Source organism: Rhineura floridana, chromosome 6 (assembly GCF_030035675.1).
Source record: "Rhineura floridana isolate rRhiFlo1 chromosome 6, rRhiFlo1.hap2, whole genome shotgun sequence".
NCBI lineage: Eukaryota > Metazoa > Chordata > Lepidosauria > Squamata > Rhineuridae > Rhineura > Rhineura floridana.
Genome location: NC_084485.1, coordinates 73,431,530 through 73,451,225, shown reverse-complemented (window position 1 = coordinate 73,451,225; position 19,696 = coordinate 73,431,530). Strand labels below are relative to the sequence as shown.

Here is a 19,696-nt window from a genome sequence, read left to right as displayed (position 1 = left end):
AAAGAAGGGATCAATGTTTAAGGATGCATCCCGATGACAGCTTTCCAATTTCTTGGTTTGGCATGTTTGTTTACTAATCTTTGGAAGGATGCCAGAGCAGGTACCTTGAAAAATTAAAAACAGATACTTTTCATAGGTTTAAAGTGTGACTTCACCCATACTGGTTGTGCTGGCCCTGCAACTGATGTAGTTGGGTAGGCATTGGCAGGGGACCAGCAGGGGATAAAGTCATGGGGATGTGTGGTCTGCAGCAGTTGTAGGTGTACATCATTTCCCCTTCAAAATGGCCATGTAGATATGCTCTAACCCTAAGAAGGAGTGGGAAGTTCTGCTCCACGAGCTAGAGGGAGCTTCCAGCTAACGAAGCATCCTGGCCCCAGTTGACAATGTTTGTTTCCTTGAGGCCAAGGTAGCTGACCTGGAGAAGCTGAGAGAGGCAGAGAGGTTGGCGTATGAGGCCGTTGCAGAATTTATAGCTGTGTCCCACTCCAAGGATGATAGCTCTTCTGCTATCATTGACAATGTGGGCCTCAGGGAAGGACAGCATCACTCTAAGAAAGATGGAAATGATCCCTTAGAAAGGGCCCATTCCTGGGGGGGGGAGCAGATATCCTCTCATCCTGAGCATACTTCTCTAGGGGAAGGAGGGATCCTGGTAGTGGGTGATTCAATCATTAGGAACACAGTTAGTGGGGGGGTGATGAGCGTGCAGACAGGAGGGTGATTTGCCTGCCTGACACAAAGTTTGCGGATGTCGCCCATCAGCTAGATAGCTTGGTAGCGCTGAGCAGGTGTGGGTGGTCATGGTTTATTTTGGTACTAATGACATAGGGAAATGCAGCCATGAGATCCTGGAAGCAAAATTTAGCTTGCTCAGCTTTGTAGTCTCAATTCATGGATGAAACAATGGTGTCGAGAGGAGGGGTTTGGGACAATCCAGGCCTGTACAAAAGGGACGGACTCCACTTGAACCAGGATGGAACCATTTGGTACTTAAAATAAACAAAGGTGACACAGCAGCTTTTAAACTGATTAAGAGGGGAAAGTCAACAGGATCTAAGGAGGGTCCAGTTTGAAACAAATCTCCCCTTGGGAAAAAAGACCCCCAAAATTATGAAAGTTTAAATAGGATAGGCCTAGAACTAGGCATTGTGAGTGCAGGGACACAGGATAGTAATTTAGAGAGGCCACAGTACCACAGGCCAAACCAAAGACACTTGAAGAGAGACAATGCATATTAGTGTTTATACACAGATGCAAGAAGCCTCTGAGCCAAGATGGGAGAACTGGAGTGCTTGGTCTTAGAGGACAACACTGATATAGTGAGCATAATGGAAACCTAGTGGAACAAAGAAAGCCAGTGACATATGGTTATCCCTGGATATAAAGTATATTGGAAGGACAGGGAAAGATATATTGGAGGGGGTATCACTCTGTACATGAAACAGGGTGTTGAATCCCACAAGCTAGAAACCCCAAAAGAGACAGCCTCCTGCACAAAATCATTGTGGGTGATGATACTGAGCCCCAACAGTAACTTAGTACTGGGGACATTCTATCATCCCCCTGACCAAAACGCTGAGGGAGATCTTGAGATGAAAAATGAAATCAAGGAAGTATCCAAACTAGGAAATGTTGTAGTAATGGATGACTTCAACTATCCTGAAACAGACTGGCTGCATATATTTTCCGGTCATGAGGTAAAGAAGTAAAATTTCTAGATACCCTAAACGATTATGCCCTAGAACAGTTGGTCATGGCATCGACCAGAGGGACAGTGACCCTGGACTTAATCTTAAGTGGTGCCCAGGGCCTGGTGCGAGATGTAAGTTTTGTTAAACTGATTGGGAGCAGTAACCATAGTGCTTTAAATAAACATACTTGTAAATAGCCAATTGCCAAGAACATCCAACACAGTCACATTTGACTTTAAAAGTGGAAACTTCCCAAATATGAGGGGACTGGTAAAAAGAAAGTTGAAAGGCAAGTTGAAAGGGTGAAATCACTCCAAAAAGTTTGGGAGTTGTTTAAAAACTGGAGTGTATATCACAGATCAGAAAAGGTACCACCAGGACCAAGAGGATGTGGGCGTGGTTAATGAGCAGAGTCAAAGAAACTATTACAGGCAAGAAGGTTTCCTTCAAAAAATGGAAGTCTTGTCCAAATGAGGAGAATAAAAAGGAACACAAACGCTGGCAAAAGAAATGCAAGCAGACAAGAAGGAATGATAAAAAAGAATTTGAGGAGCACATTGCTAAAAACAAAAAACGTAACAACAACAAAATATTTAAATACATGCAAAGCAGGAGATCAGCTAGGAAGGCAGTTGGACCCTTGGATGACAAAGGAGTCAAAGGTGACATGGGCCCAAAGGAGAACCTGTGGTTGGAATGGGAGGAAGAAGAGTAGGGTACAGAACTTAATAGGGTGGGGTGTCAGTTCTGCTGAAGGGAATTAGGATGGCACAGGGAAAGGATTTTCAGGGCCCTCTGAGCTGCAAGTAGAGTTGTTGAGAACAGCCCAGAATCCCCCTCCCCTGCCAGAGCCATCCATAGAAAAAGATGCCTTGGCATTCAGCCCAGAACTAGCTGAGGACGAGAGTGAAAGTGGAGAGCCGGAGTTACTGGCTCCTCTCTCTCCAAGGTCACGAAGAAAGAGCAGATGGCAGCTTCAGCTTGAGAAGTTACTATCAGCTCCTCAAAAAAGCCTGTGCTTAACAAAAAAAAGTCTAGAAAGACTGAGAATTAATCCATAGAGTGCAGTTTCCACCCCCCTTTGATATATAAGCTTAGCAATGCGTGCGATTCCCAGTGGTGACAATAATCTTTGCCGCCTCCACCATGCCTACATTGTATCCTACGATAAGCCCAGAGTGTTCCTGTATCCTGATTTATGCTTAGGAGTGTGATGCTGGATTCCTGTACTGATTTCTTGAATAGAGCTTCATGCAGAAAAATCCAGTTTCCTGAGTCTTGAGTCTGCTTCTTGGTTAAGAGCTAGAACAAAAGGTGTGCTAAAGCAGGATAAGGCGATTGCAGAGAAACTAAATGGATTGTCTGCATTTGTCTTCACATAGGAGGATATAGGGCAGATCCCTGTGCCTGAACTAACTTTTGCAAGAAAGGAGTCTGAAGAACTGAAGAACAAATACTCGTGATAGGAGATGAAGTTGTAGGCTTAATAGACAACATAAAAACTGACAGATCACCAGGTCCAGATGGCATTCACTCAAGAGTTCTCAAAGAACTCAAATGTAAGATTGCTAATCTTCTAATAAAAATATGTAACTTGTCCCTCAGATCCACCTTCATACCTGAGGACTGGAAAGTGGCCAGTGTAACACCAATCTTTAAAAAGATCTAGGGGGGAATTACAGGCCAGTTAGTTTAAAGTTTGTCCTGGGAAAACTGGCAGAACCGGTATGATTCAGCATAGGTTAGTCCTCACTGACCTTGAGAGTGTCAACAAGCAGTTTACAGCAGTTGATCCTAATGAGGTGTCCGGAGCACAGTCTTGTCATGTTTTATTGGATGAGTTTCAGTTGGCTCAGCTCGAGGACGTGGACAAGGTACTTGGACAGGTGCGTGCAACCACTTCTGTACTAGATCCTTGCCCCTCCTGGCTAATAAAAACTAGCAGAGATGGAACAGCTGGCTGGGCCAGGGAAGTGATAAACGCCTCTTTACGCGAGGGAGTGGTCCCTAGCTGTCTGAAAGAGGCAGTAGTGAGACCACTTCTGAAAAAACCTTCCTTGGACCCAGAAGACCTTAATAGCTACAGACCAGTAGCGTATGTTCCATTCCTGGCCAAGATCTTGGAACGAGTGGTTGCTGCCCAGCTCCAGGCGCTATTGGATGAAACCAATCATCTAGATCCATTTCAATCGGGTTTTAGGCCCGGTTTTAGCACCGAGACAGCCTTGGTCGCCCTGTACGATGACTTATGTCGGGAGAGGGACGGAAGGAGTGTAACTCTGTTGATTCTCCTTGATCTTTCAGCGGCTTTTGATACCATCAACCATGGTATCCTTCTGGAGAGGCTCGTGGAGTTGGGAGTTGGGGGCACTGCTTGGCAGTGGTTCCGCTCCTACCTGGCGGGTCATCTCCAGAAGGTAGTGCTTGGGGAACATTGCTCGACACCGTGGGCTCTCCAATGTGGAGTCCCGCAGGGGTCAGTTCTGCCCCCCATGCTTTTTAACATCTACATGAAGCCTCTGAGTGCGGTCATCAGGAGTTTTGGAGTGCGTTGCCACAGTACGTTGATGACACACAGCTCTATTTCTCCTTTTCATCTTCTTCAGGTGAGGCTGTCAATGTGCTGAACCGTTGCCTGGCTGCGATAATGGACTGGATGAGAGCTAATAAACTGAGGCTGAATCCAGACAAGACTGAGATGCTGTTGGTGGGTGATTTCTCTGATCAGATGGTGGATATGCACCCTGTTCTGGACGGGGTTACACTCCCCCTGAAGGAGCGGGTTCGTAGTCTGGGAGTACTCTTAGATCCTTCCCTGTCACTCGAGGCTCAAGTAGCCTCGGTGGCACGGAATGCGTTCTACCAACTTCGGTTGGTAGCCGAGCTACGTCCCTATCTGGACAGGGAGGACCTCACCTCAGTTGTCCATGCTCTGGTAACCTCTCGATTGGATTACTGCAATGCGCTCTACGTAGGGCTGCCTTTGAAGACGGTTCAGAAACTACAGCTTGTGCAAAACGCGGCGGCCAGGCTGATAACAAGGACCAGGCAGTCCGAACATATAACACCTGTTCTGGCCTGCTTGCACTGGCTACCTATATGTTTCCGGGCCAGATTCAAAGTGTTGGTTTTAACCTATAAAGCCTTATACGGTGCGGGACCGCAATACCTCCTGGAACGCCTCTCCCGATATGAACCTGCCCGTACACTACGTTCAACATCGAAGGCCCTCCTCCGGGTTCCGACTCATAGAAAGGCTCGGAGGATGGTTACAAGAACCAGGGCCTTCTCAGTGGTGGCCCCTGAATTGTGGAATAGTCTTCCCATTGAGGTGCGCTTGGTGCCAACATTGCTATCTTTTCGGCGCCAAGTTAAAACCTTTCTCTTTGCTCAGGCATTTTAGTGTAATATGTTCAATTTGGTTTTAGATTTGTGGATTTTTATATATATGTTTTTGTACCAATTTATGTGATTTTATTGTATATACTTTCTGTTGTACACCGCCCAGAGAGCTATGCTAGTGGGGCGGTATAAAAATTTAACAGACAGACAGACAGACAGACAGACAGACAGACAGATAGATAGATAGATAGAGGTGATCCAGCTGACGTAGTGTACTTGGACTTTCAAAAATATTTTCACAAGGAGCCTCACCAAAGACTCTTGAGTAAGCTTAGCAGTCATGGAATAAGAGGAGAGGTCCTCTTCTGGATCAGGAATTGGTTAAGTAGCAGGAAGCAGAGATTGGGAATAAATGGACAATTCTCCCAATGGTGGGATATAGAAACTAGACTCCTCCAAGGACTGGTACTGGAACCTGTGCTTTTTAACTTGTTCATAAATGACCTAGAGTTAGGGGTGAGCAGTGAGGTGGCCAAGTTTGCTGATGGTACTAAATTGTTCACAGTTGTTAAAAAAATGGATTGTGAAGAGCTCCAAAAGGACCTCTCAAAACTGAGTGAATGGGCAGTAAAAATCACAAATGAAATTTAATGTTAACAAGTGTAAAGTTATGCATATTGGAGCAAAACATTTTAATTTCACATATACACTCATGGAGCCTGAACTGGTGGTGACTGACCAGGAATGAGACCTTGAGGACGTGGTGGATAGCTTGATGAAGATGTCAACACAGTGTGCAGCAGCTGTGAAAAGGGCAAATTCCATGTTAGGGATCATTAGAAAAAATAGTGAAAAAAATGTTGTACAGTTCTGGTCGCCTCACCTCAGAAAGGACATTGTAGAGCTGGAAAAGGTTCAGTAAAGGGCAACATAAATGATCAAGGGGATGGAACAACTCCCCTATAAGGATGAAATCCTCTCCTTTTTTATGTTTCCTTTTAAGTGTGCCCCTAGTGGTTGTTAATGATCTGATTCCTTTTTCCTCCAATATCTTTTCATTTTTCCAATCTTCTCCATTTTTTTTGCTTTGCAGAGAATTATAAATATTATAATCGCTATTTATTCATGAGTCTCAACTGGTATCAATCTTTATTCTGAACTCTGTAATTATTGCCTATTTACATTCCTTTTCAAGTGCATTGCAGAGGAGATTGAGGCAGATGATTGAGTCAGTGTCTTCCCCCCTGCTGCTTACAATCAACACCTCATTCCCCCCTGCTGCTTTCTTTCTGTCAGTTACAATCAACAGTTCATTGACATTAGTGAAGGAATACACATTTGAAGAGCTCACATAGAAAGTAAATTGATAAAAGTATAACTCGCACAATAGATGGTTTCAAAGTGAATTTAAAAAAATCAGAAAAAAAGAAGAATGAATCAGAAACCAGGCCCAGAGTTGCTACTTCAAAATTATCTCTGCAAACATAGAGAATATCAGAAATAATAATTGATCTGATGGCAAATCCAATTATTGCAGAAAGGGAGCCCATTGCTACTTCCCTATGAGGAAAGGTTACAGCATTTGGGGCTTTTTAGTTTAGAAAAGATGAGTAAGAGATGACGTGATAGTAGTGTATAAAATTATGCATGACATTGAGAAAGTGGATAGAGAAAAGTTTTTCTTCCCCTCTCATAACACTAAAACTCATGGACATCTAATGAAGCTGAATATTGGAAGATTCAGGACAGACAAAAGAAAGTACTTCTTCACACAGCGCATAGTTAAACTATGGAATTTGCTCCCACAAGAGGCAGTAGGGGGCACCATTTTGGATGGACTTAATTTATTTATTTATTTTTATTTATTTAATTTAATTTATATACCGCCCTAAGCTCGAAGGCTCTCTGGGCGGTGTACATAAAAAGTAAAAGCAAGCACAATATATAAATACAATAAATACAATAACTCAAGAAACAAAAACACACAAACAATACGAGAACCAAACAACATCCAAAATACAACATAGTAATAAAATACTGTAAAAATACACTTTAAAATGCCTGGGAGTATAAAAAGGTTTTCACCTGGCGCCGAAAAGATAGCAGCGTCGGTGCCAGGCGCACCTCATCGGGGAGACCATTCCACAGTTTGGGAGCCACAACCGAAAAGGCCCTATTTCTAGTCACCATCCTCCGAGCTTCTTGATGGGATGGTACTCGGAGGAGGGCCTTAGATGTTGAGCGCAGTGTACAGGTAGTTTCATATTGGGAGAGGCGCTCCACCAGGTATTGCGGTCCCATGCTGTGTAAGGCTTTATAGGTCAAAACCAGCACTTTGAATTTAGCCCGGAAACAAATAGGAAGCCAGTGCAGACAGGCCAAAACAGGTGTTATATGAGCGGACCTTCTGGTCCGCGTCAACAATCTGGCCGCTGCATTCTGGACTAACTGTAGTTTCCGAACTATCTTCAAGGGCAGCCCAACGTAGAGCGCATTGCAGTAGTCCAATCTAGAAGTTACCAGAGCATGAACGACTGAGGCGAGGTCGTCACTGTCCAGATAGGGACGTAGCTGGGCTACCAATCGGAGATGGTAGAAAGCATTCCGTGCCACTGAGGCTACCTGAGCCTCAAGAGACAGGGAAGGGTCGAAAAGAACTCCCAAGCTACGAACCTGTTCTTTCAAGGGGAGTGTAACCCCATCCAGAACAGGGTGAACATCCACCATCTGGGCAGAGAAGGCACTCACTAACAGCGTCTCGGTCTTGTCTGGATTAAGCTTCAGTCTGTTAGCTCCCATCCAATCCATTATCGCGGCCAGGCAACGGTTTAGTACGTTAACAGCCTCACCTGAGGAAGATGCAAAGGAGAAATAGAGTTGCGTGTCATCAGCGTACTGGTGACAACACACTCCAAAACTCCTGATGACCGCACCCAGCGGCTTCATATAGATGTTGAAAAGCATGGGGGACAGTACCGATCCCTGTGGGACTCCACAATGGAGAGTCCAGGGTGTCGAGCAGTGTTCCCCAAGCACTACCTGCTGTTGACGACCCACCAAGTAGGAGCAGAGCCACTGCCAAGCAATACCCCCAACTCCCAACTCCGTGAGCCTTCCCAGAAGGATACCATGGTCGATGGTATCAAAAGCAGTTGAGAGATCAAGGAGAATCAACAGGGTCACACTCCCCCTGGCCCTCTCCCAACAAAGGTCATTATACAGGGCGACCAAGGCTGTTTTGGTACCAAACCCAGGCCTAAAACCGGATTGAAACGGATCAAGATAATCAGTGTCATCCAAGAGTCCCTGGAGCTGGCCGGCCACCACCCGTTCCAGAACCTTGCCCAGGAACGGAACATTTGCCACAGGTCTATAGTTGTTCAAGTTATCTGGGTCCAAGGAGGGTTTCTTCAGGAGCGGTCTCACTACCGCCACTTTTAGGCAGTCAGGGACCACACCCTCTCGCAAAGAGGCATTGATTACCTCCTTGGCCCAGCCGGCGGTTCCGGTCCTGCCAGCTTTCACCAGCCAAGAGGGGCAAGGATCCAGCACAGACGTGGTCGCCCGCACCAGTCCAAGGGTCTTGTCAACATCCTCAAGCTGCACCAACTGAAACTCATCCAATAAATGAGGACAAGACCGTGGTCTGGATGCTTCACTGAATCCAACTGCTATAATATTGGAGTCTAAGTCCCGACGAATGAAAGCGATCTTAGTTTGGAAGTGTCCAGCGAACTCATCACAACGGGCTACAGATGAATCTATAGTATCCCGATGGCCAAGATGTAAAAGCCCTCGTACAGTTTTAAAAGCTCCGCTGGGCGGGAGAGTGATGCCTTAATACTGACAGCAAAATAACTCTTTTTTGCTGCCCTCACCGCTGCTATATATCGCTTAGAGCAGGCACTTACCAAGGCATAATTGCATTCGTCAGGAGTCCGCCTCCATCTGCACTCAAGCCTCCTCCTCTCTTGCTTCATCGCTCTCAGCTCCAGGGTATACCATGGGGCTGTATGAGCTCTACATAGGAGGGGGCGCATGGGAGCGATCATGTCAACCTCCCGGGTCATCTCCGTATTCCACAGTTCAACCAGGGCTTCAACAGGAGCGCCAGTCTTCTCAGTCGGAAAATCCCCTAGAGCCCTTTGGAAACCCTCAGGATCCATTAGTCTCCGGGGGAGGACCAATTTAATAGGTCCCTTGCAGAGGGAAAGGGTCACCGTAAGCCTAAACCTCAGCAAGCGGTGATCTGTCCATGACAATGGGGTAGATGAAAAATCCCCAACCTCCAGATCACCATCTCCCTGCCCAGTGGCGAAGATCAAATCAAGGGTATGTCCCGACACATGCGTCGGGCCAGTAACAAACTGAGACAGCCCCATGGTTGTCATGGACGCCATAAGTCCTGAGCCGCCCCAGATAAAGCAGTCTCAGCATGAACGTTGAAGTCCCCCAGTACCAACAGTCTAGGGGACTGCAACAATATCTCCAAGACTACCTCTGTCAGCTCAGTTAGGGAATTTGTTGAGCAGCAGGGCAGGCGGTACACCAACAAAATTCCCAACCTGTCTCTCTGGCCCAGCGCAAGGTGGAGACACTCCAAACCAGTCATCACCTGTACTTAAAAGAGGATTAGACAAATTCATGGAGGAAAACACGATCAGTGGCTGCTAGCCATGATGGCTATGCTCTGCCTCCATAGGTGGTAGAAGGATGCTTCCAAACTGCAGGAGACAATGCTCTTTGCACTCAGGTCTTGCTTGCAAGTTTCCCATGGGCAACTGGTTGGCCACTGTGAGAACAGGATACTGGACTTGGTGGGCCATTGGCCTGATCCAGCAGGCTCGTCTTATGACATGGCATCACAAAGAACCAGAAAACTCTGAGGGCTTACCTTCATGACAGAAAACTTCTGTAGATACAGTAGCACTTTTGTGCACCCTTAAAACTCAATGCCATGTTGCGACTATCTCTGAACAGAAGATCAACAACGGGGGATGGTAATGGGTTGATTCAGACTGCACACAATATCCCCTTAAAGCAGACAGATTGAAACCCAGAGATCCAGCCTATACCAGCACATTTTCTGAATACAATCACTGCACCTCTTGCTCCACTGCTCTACTAGTTTCTTCACCAACCTTCATCCCCCAACCTGCTGTGGAAAGCAAGATTCTCTTTTATTCTACACGTGGTGAGTGAGAAGGGTGCATTAATGGACTGGTGAGCATATGGCATGGAAAGCTCACTAGTTATATTGCCCTCTGCCAACACTTTTTATAGACAGAGTTTTTGTAACTTTGACAACTTCAAAACAGGCAGAAATCAGCAACACCTGAAGCTTTTCCTGGCAGGAAGATGGGAGAAGTTTCACCTGTTGATTCCTGCCTGCCAGAGTTTCCATCCATTATCAGGTGACAATCCTTTGTCCCAGCAAATATATGCTTGGGATTCCCACTGAAGTATCATCCATGACATTCGGCTGGGATTGCAGAAGCTGTTTGAGATGCACAGAAACAAGTCTTGTTCATCCCACAATGCAAATCATAGGAATTATGCAGCAAATACTGAAGTGCCATCTATTGGTGCTGCAAGTATTCACACCCATCAAGAACTCGTCTCAGCATTCTTTTACCATGGCGTGCCTACTATCGTTGGTCTGAATAGCCTACGATGGCTAAGGTCAGAAGAATTTAACCCTTAAAATGTATTGTAGTGTATAAGATCTTCCAGAGTTCTAGAAAAGCTAGAGATAATGAATAAGGACATTCCCCCTAGAAGATGGCTGTCCATTCATATTTAAGAGAGGGATTGTTATGCTTGCAATTGAGTATGCTATTCTCAACAAATAAGGAATCTGTAGTTCTCCATCATCCCAGGGGAAAGGGGCTGTTTCTTATATCCCTCCTAGCCCTTGTGCATAAGTTCACTCTGTAATGTGAGTAGAAACTCAAGTGAATTAGAAATAGTTGTATGGGGGAATCAGTTGGGGGTGGGACCAGAAGGAAAATGAAGGAAGAGCTCTCTGTCTGGGTTAGAGCATTACAGCTCTTGGTTTTGCTGCAACACACTGTTAAGTAAAGTTTGTTCCTTCTAACCAGTATTTGTAGTTCATTTCAAATCTTGTAAATATTACAGACTCTACCTTTATTTATTTATTTATTTATATCTCATCCTTCCTCCCAGCAGGAGCCCAGGGTGGCAAACAAAAGCACTAAAAACTTTAAAACATCATAAAAACAAACTTTAAAACACATTAAATCAAAACATCTTTTAAAACGTTTCTTAAAACAAGCTTTCAAAACATTGTCTAAAATTAAAAACATTTTTTTAAAAAGAAGGTTTAAGAACATATTAAAAAGCAGTTCCAACACAGACGCAGACTGGGATAGGTCTCAACTTAAAAGGCTTGTTGAAAGAGGAAGGTCTTCAATAGGCTCTGAAAAGATAACAGAGATGGTGCCTGTATAATATTTAAGGGGAGGGAATTCCACAGGATAGGTGCCACCACACTAAAGGTCCGTTTCCTATGTTGTGCAGAAAGGATCTCCTGATAAGATGGTATCTGCAGGAGGACCTCACCTGCAGAGCACAGTGATCGACTGGGTATATAAGGGATAAGACAGTCTTTCAGGTATCCTGGTCCCAAGTTGTATAGGGCTTTGTACACCAAAACTAGAACCTTGAACATGGCCTGGTAGTAAATGGGCAGCCAGTGCAATTATTTCAACAGCGGGGTGACATGTCGACAACACCCTGCCCTGGTGAGCAGTCTCACCATCGCATTTTGCACTAGCTGCAACTTCTGGACCAACCTCCAGGGCAGCCCAACATAGTGTGCATTACAATAATCCAGCCTGGAGGATACCAGCGTGTGGACAACAGTAGTCAGGCTATCCCAGTCCAGAAATGGCCACAGCTGTCTTACCAGCCGAAGCTGGTAAAAGGTACTCCTAGGCACTGAGGTCGCGTGGGCCCCTAGTGACAAAGATGGATCCAGGAACACCCCCAGACTACGAACCTGCTCTTTCAGAGGGAGTACGACCCCATCCAAAGCAGGCAACTGACCAATTATCCAAACTTGGGAACCACCAACCCACAGTGCCTCCGTCTTGCTAGGATTCAGACTCAGTTTATTGGCCCTCATCCAGCCCACCACCGAGTCCAGGCAGTGGTCCAGGGCTTGCACGGCCTCTCCCAATTCAGATGTTACAAAGAAATTTGAAGAATGGGTGAGACTTGAGTCCCTGGCTTTCAAAGGGGTAGCAGTAGGCATTCATGTTTAATCCAGAGGTTTCCAAATGTAGTCATAGAGAGCTTCCTATGTCAGGAAAACAGTTATTGAGCATCCCTAAATGTAAGTTAAAAAGCAAGGCTTGCCTGGTAACACTAACCTTTGGCTCAGGTAGTAAGCATATATTTTTTAAAAAAATAAGGAGGGTTGGGGGGGCAACCACAGGTATAAAAAAAGAACCCACCTGGTCATGGATGCTAAGTACTCCCTTGTCTCCCAGTATTTACAGTCCCTGCAGGGGACAGAATATATGGCTGTCATGCTTTATGCTGATTGTTTACAGTGAGAAGGAGTAAGCCATTCTGGCTTAGCAAAGTCACACATTCAAAGTGGTGCCACTCTGCTGCCATGGTTCTCTAAGGAGGCCTAATTCACACTTTGAGAACTCTTGGTTTATCTTTCTTGGAGAAACATGTGCACCATTTTGCCTCCCGCAAGCACTTCTTGTGCAACCCATGCCTTCTCATAGAGGATGTCTGAGCCAAATCCTAGCATCCTGTCCTGTCTCTCTGCAATGCTCTAAAAACTGCTACAGCTCTGCAAACAGTTGCAATAATGAATTCAGCCTAGGTTGTGCAATTAAAAGGGCTTAGGCGAGATTTATAGCAGGATTATATCTACGGGGTATTACCAATGTCTAACATTTGAACACTATGTGGTCCTAGGAAATAAGCAATTACAATGAGCTTGGTGTGCTATATAAACACATAAACACAGAGGCTTTTGCTCAAGGTTGGAAAATGTACCTCTGTTGGCTAGTCTGGCGGATGGAGAGGGAATAGCAAATAATACATACACTAAGCTGAAAGCCAACTACCAGGAAGCACTTCAGGAATCCAATCCTGGGCTTTGTAGATGAACCTTTGGAAGCTACGTAAAGTAGTGTTTCAGCATCTCTCTCACAAATTTGCACCATAGGTTGCGTTGCCGCCTTTTGTATTGGCCTTGCTCCTGTGACTCTAACAGCCATCTGAAATACAGGCAAACTTTTTCTGGCAAGTGATGGTGGTGGTGGTAATTCCCTTCTCTGTTTGCGCTTCTCAGTTTGCTATTAAAGGCACAAGAACAGAGACAATAAAAATGTGGTGGCAACCTTACAGGCTCCATATTTGATCTGAACTTCTACTCTGTTTAACACTTATTCTCTCCAACAAGCTTCCCATTCAAACAGAAAAGAGAGCAGGTGCTTCAGCTGCATGCATTAGGATCCCCACTGGGTCTCACTTCCAAGGTTAGAAGCAGATGGTGTGCAATGATTTGTAATGAATTATCACTAGCACTGTCTCATAGGTGGAGCTTCACCGATGGGTGGAGCTTACCAGAGTGTCACTACACTTCTCATTCTGACACTTGACTGCTGGTGTAAATGTAGTTTGAATTCGGCATGGTCCACACTAGCGCAGCAGTAGTCGAAGTAATATTATTTATTTATTTATTTGATTTATATCCCACCCTTTCTCCCAGTAGGAGCCCAGGGTGGCAAACAAAAGCACTTAAAACACTTTAAAACATCATAAAAAGAGACTTCAAAATATATTAAAACACAACAAACATTTAAAACATCTTAAACCAAAACATCTTTAAACATTTTTTAAAAGGTTTAAAAATATATTAAAAAGCAATTCCAACACAGATGCAGACTGGGATACGGTCTCTATGTAAAAGGCTTGTTGAAAGAGGAAGGTCTTCAGTAGGTGCTGAAAAGATAACAGAGATGGCGCCTGTCTAATCTTTAAGGGGAGGGAATTCCAAAGGGTAGGCACCATTACACTAAAGGTCTGTTTCCTATGTTGTACAACCGTGTCAAGAGCCCAACGCACCTCACTGTTCCACAGCGTGACAAGGGCTTCAACAGGGTCACCTGCTCTATCTACTGAGAACTCCCCCAGGGCATTCAGGAATCCAGTGGATTCCATTAGTCCCCGGGGGCGGACCATCTTAATCTGTCCACTACCCCAGCAGGCAATAAGTCATAAGTATAAACTTCACTAGGAAGTGGTCTGACTATTACAGTGGAGTAACATCCACCCCCCCATCTCCAGACCACCCCTTCCTCCATCTGGAGCAAAAACCGAGTCAAGAGTATGCCCTGCCCTATGTGTCAGGCCGGTGATAACTTGAGACAGTCCCATGGTCATCATGGAGGCCATGAAGTCCCAATATGAAACACTAGAGGAAGCCTCAGCATGGACATTGAAATCACCCAGGACTATTGTTCCGGGCTCCTCCAATACCACAGCCGAGATGGCCTCCGCCAGCTCGGTCAGAGAAGCTGCTGGGCAGCAGGGTAGATGGTACACCAGCAGCAACCCTAGTTTACTGTCTCCTTGGCCCGACATCAGGTGCAGGCCCTCACAGCCAGCTCTAAGACAGAGTGGTTTCCTGGTGACAGAGATGGATGTTCTGTAGACCACAGCGCTCCTTCACCACCCCTATCCCTGCAGCCTGTGCTGGTGTTTCACCGAGTATCCAGGTGGGCAAAGCTGGGTTAGATCAACTCCACCCAGGTCTTGGTAATGCACACCAAGTTGGCACCTTCATCCATGATCAAATCGTGGATGAGTGTGGTCTTATTGTGTACCAATCTGACATTAAACAACAGCATACACAGACCAGTGGGCACAGCAGATGAGCAACGAGGAACCCGTCCATGAGAGGAGTTGGAGTGATTAACAAGGCATAGATAGCCTTGCCCTCATCTTCTATGGTAGTTCACCACCTCCCCATGGCTGTACCTCCCTCTACCCATGATCACTGAAATTGGGGTTCCTCCTTACTAAGACTCCTCCTAAATACCGGATATGAACCCAACAAGAACCCACCAACAAAACCTATTTGAACCAGTTATCCCAGTAGGCCTCTGAGAAAATTGGGAACAGTCAGACCCACTCAATCTTTTTCACACAGGGCACAACTACTCCTCCCCGTCTCACACCCGGGGGGCAGTCTTCTGCCAGTTACAGACTCTCACTCTGAAGGCAAATGGTGACTTCCTCCTACCCAAGGGCAGCTGGGCTTTTATGCACCATGACCCAGTCAGGAGCTGATGCAAGAGGCTGCAAGATTGACTGCAGCCTCTCTCTGGATTCCGAGGGGAGTCAGGCAGGGGGTCCCAGTCCTTGCAGCACTTACCAGGGATTCAGTTGTCTTGAGAGACAGCAACCCAAAGGAGAGAGCAAAGCAAGCACCCAGATGCTCAGGTACTCACTTCCAGGAAAGGCCTTCTCTAGTTCCCCAGTACTGCAGCTGGATGTTGAAAACATGCCTCTTAATTTCCACTTGTATTTCTATCTTCGGACACAGATTGGCATTCCAAACACTTGTCAGCAAAACTGAACATACGGTTTCCCACTGAATATGGAATATCATGCACATTTGCCACTTTCCTTCTCCATGGCTCTTAAAGCAATGACTTTTCTACTGCTAGAGCCAGTGTGGTGTAGTGGTTAAGCTGTTGGACTACAACCTGGAAGACCAGGGTTCAAATCCCCACACAGTCATGAAGCTCACTGGGTGACCTTGGGCCGGTCACTGCCTCTCAGCCTCAGAGGGAAGCAATGGCAAACCCCCTCTGAATACCGTTTACCATGAAACCCTATTCATAGGGTTGCCCATAAGTCAGAATTGACTTGAAGGCAGGCCATTTCATTTTTCATTTTTCTACTGCTACAGTTAGAACTTTTAAAGGCAACATGTTCTCCTAACCCGGTTGTAGAATGAACCCGATTGCTAGATGATTCATTATGTGCTGGTCATCACCATCACATCTGCCTCGTTGACAGCATTGTGTTTGCACTTCAAGAAGAATGAACCTCCAGAAGACCATTCCGAGCAATATCAACCAATAGCAATAACTTTCTTGTCTCCTTCAAACATGATCACTTTCTAAACAATGTAGCCAATGGGAACCCATTATTCACTCAACCGTTACCTTCAACACAATGGATATATAGATGTGTTTCAGTAAAGATTTGTAACAACCTTTTGTGGCTTCCAAGCCTCACATACGAGTTAAAAGATAAATTCATCAACACTCAAAATATCCCATCATCCATGGGTTTTTTTAGCATTGCAGCCCATATCTCATTCCACAGCAAAAGCAGCAGCTATCCTTCACCTATGTTTCCAAACAGTTCAATATATTATCCCTGTTCCATACATCATCTGTTTATAGGAACAGTAGTTTACTTACCATTCTCCCTGGATTTTTGGATGAAGGCTTCCACTCCACTCTCACCATAGCTGCCTTCAGAGGCTAAGGTTGAAACATAATTCCACTTGAATGCTTTGACAATATCCACCATAGCCTGGGCCTGGTAAGTGTCCGAGGGGACAACACGGGAAAAGAAGTCATATCTGCTGTTGTCACTCAGGTCAGGGGCAGTGGAAGCATAGCTTATCTGAGGAATCTATGGGGAGAGAGAGAGATACAGACAGACAGACAGACAGAGAGCACAACATTAATCTGGATAATCAGACTTAGAAATCCATAAACCCTATGCAAATATCTGAGCATCAAGTCTCTAATGGACCATCCCATAAGAAGAACATTTGAAATTCTTTGAAAGCAAAGACTCAGAGATCAATAACTGGTCTAGAGACAAGCAGCTCCCAATATCTCACTGGGTTCAGGTTGAGTGCTGCCACAGTTTTAGGAGACAACATAGGATGTGCTGTATAGTGAGTGAAGTCACTTCTAATTCAGTGTAATTGACACTGAATGGCAGTGGCTCTCCAGGCTTTTAGGCAGGGGCACCGAACCCGGGAACTTGTGCATAAAATGCATGTGCTCCACCTCTGAATTACAGCCCTTACCCAGGATGAGCACCACAAATTAGAAAGAGCTTGAATTATCATTGGGAAGTACCACCGAGCAAGTGCAGACCATGTTTTTAGACAGCCATACATGTGGGCAGAGCCCACACAACCAGAAATGTTGGAACATTTTTATAGTAGCAACCTATCAACCAGCAGAGTGGGCAAGCCACAGTTCTAGTTTAAAATGGGTTAACCTGCTTTGCCAGGTGATCAACTACCATAAAAATATCAGAATACTGCTGGCTGCATGATCACATCTCCCATGTCTATGCTATAGCTATCTAGGACTGTGTGGCCATGGCAGCCCTGTTTGGATGTCCTTTTAACTATGTTGAAATAACACATGAAGATGGCATAGGGCTGTGCATGCCACCTCCAATATCCCTATCCCGGCCCACTCTGATTGAACCTGCTGAAGAATCCTCTCTGTGATTAGGAACCCAGATTGCACAAGGTTTCCACTCACAGGGGGTATTATAATCTTATTTAACGAAAAGCATGAAAAATTTCCATTCTGGCCTCAACACAGGAAATTTGGGGTAGAATGTTGGAAGTAGGGGTGGCAACATGTACAGCCCTGTGCCCCCTCTACATTTTATTTCAGCACAGCTAAAATAATACCTGAATAGGGCTAGTGTGTTGTGTTGTCTGGAATTCTCATGAGGTTTATAGAGCTTAAGACACTTCAGAAGCCCACTGTGAATTGTTTGCAAGGTACTTTGAGGGTGTCTTGCTCACCTCCATAGCAATCTTGATGCTCTGTCTACATCTGCTGTAGTCCTCAGTGAGGTGTCCAGTGCAACATCTGCCACAGTCTCTTAGGATCAGTTTCAGTTGATGCAGCCTGATGATATGGACAAGGTGCTTGCGACAATGTGGCCAGCAACATGTCCTCTTTGTCCTTGCCCTTCTTAGCTTATTAAAGCTTGCTGAGGGGGTATGACTGAGTGGATCCAGAGTGTGGTTAATGCATCTTTGGAGGAAGGTCCCAGCTGCCCTGAAAGAGCGGTGATCCGACCACTCCTGAAAAATCCCACCTGGACCCATTGGTTTGTGACAAGTGCTGCCTGGTCACAAATACTCCCTTTTTAGGGAAGTGTTTGAGAGGGTTGTGGCACAGCAATTGCAAGTACTCTTGGATAAAACAGATTATCTTAATGCATTCCAATCTGGGTTCAGGCCTGGTTATGGAATTGAGCCTTGGTCACCCTGATGGATAACCTTTATTGGGAGAAAGGCAGCAGGAGTGTGACTTTGTTATTCTTACTTGATCTTTCAGCAGCTTTTGATACCATTGACCATGGTATCCCTCTGAGAAGACTTGGTGAGACGGCTATTGGAGGCATTGTTTTACAGTGATTCCTATCATATCTCCAGGGTTGTTTTCAGCGAATAGCATTGGGTGATTGTCTTTTGGCCCCCTGGCAGTTGTGAGGTGGGGTGCCAGAGGTACTATCTTGTCCTCAGTGCTGTTTAACATCTACATGAAGCCCTTGGGAGCACTCATCAGGAGATTTGGGGTGAGGTGTGAGCAGTTCATTGATGATACCCAGCTCTATTTCTCTGTAACATCTGAATTGGGAGAGGCCGTGCAAGCCCTGGACCACTGCCTGGACTCGATGGTGGGCTGAATGAGGGCCAATAAACTGAGTCTGAATCCTAGCAACCCGGAGATGCTGTGGGTTGGTGGTTCCCAAGTTCAGATAATTGGTCAGTTGCCTGCTTTGGATAGGGTTGTACTCCCTCTGAAAGAGCATGTTTGTAGTCTGAGGGTGCTCCTGGATCCATCTTTGTTGCTAGAGTCCCAGATGACCTCAGTGGCTAGGAGTGCCTTTTACCAGCTTCGGCTGGTAAGACAGCTGTGGCCGTTTCTGGACTGGGATAACCTGACCACTGCTGTCCATGCACTGGTAACCTCCAGGCTGGATTACTGTAATGCACTCTATGTTGGGCTGCCCTTGAGGTTGGTCCAGAAACTGCAGCTGGTGCAAAATGCGGTGGCATGACTGCTCACTCGGGCAGGACATCACAAACATGTTACCCCGCTGCTGCAAGAATTTCATTGGCTGCCCATTTGCTACTGAGCCAACTTCAAGGTTCTAGTTTTGGTGTACAAAGCCCAACACAGCTTGGGGCCAAGATACCTGAAAGATGGTCTTATCTCTTATATACCCAGTCAATCATTGTTCTCTGCAGGTGAGGGCCTCCTGCAGATACCATCTTATCAGGAGATCCATTCCGCATAACATAGGAAGCAGACCTTTAGCATTGTGGCACCAACATGTTGGAATTCCCTCCCCTTAAATATTATACAGGCACCATCTCTGTTATCTTTTCAGTGCCTACTGAAAACCTTCCTCTTTCAACAAGCCTTTTAAGTAGAGACCTTATCCCAGTCTACATCTTTGTTGGAACTGCTTTTTAAGATGTTTTTAAAGCTTTTTTAGAAAGATGTTTTGTTTTAATATGTTTTAAAGTGCTTTTAATGTTTTTGTTTGCTGCCCTGGGCTCCTGCTGGGAGGAAGGGCAGTATACAAATTTAATAAAT

The 19,696-nt window shown here is 45.5% G+C and overlaps 1 protein-coding gene across 13 annotated transcripts in view; it reads right to left on the bottom strand.

Moving 5' to 3' along the window:
* Positions 1-19,696, bottom strand: part of GRM4 (glutamate metabotropic receptor 4) — a 603,968-nt gene that overhangs the window by 243,665 nt on the left and 340,607 nt on the right. For all 13 annotated transcript variants that reach the window (XM_061632388.1, XM_061632386.1, XM_061632382.1 and 10 more), the window contains one exon: positions 16,523-16,739. In XM_061632388.1, coding sequence (XP_061488372.1) covers positions 16,523-16,739 — 217 coding nt within the window. The remainder of the gene's footprint in view (positions 1-16,522; positions 16,740-19,696) is intronic.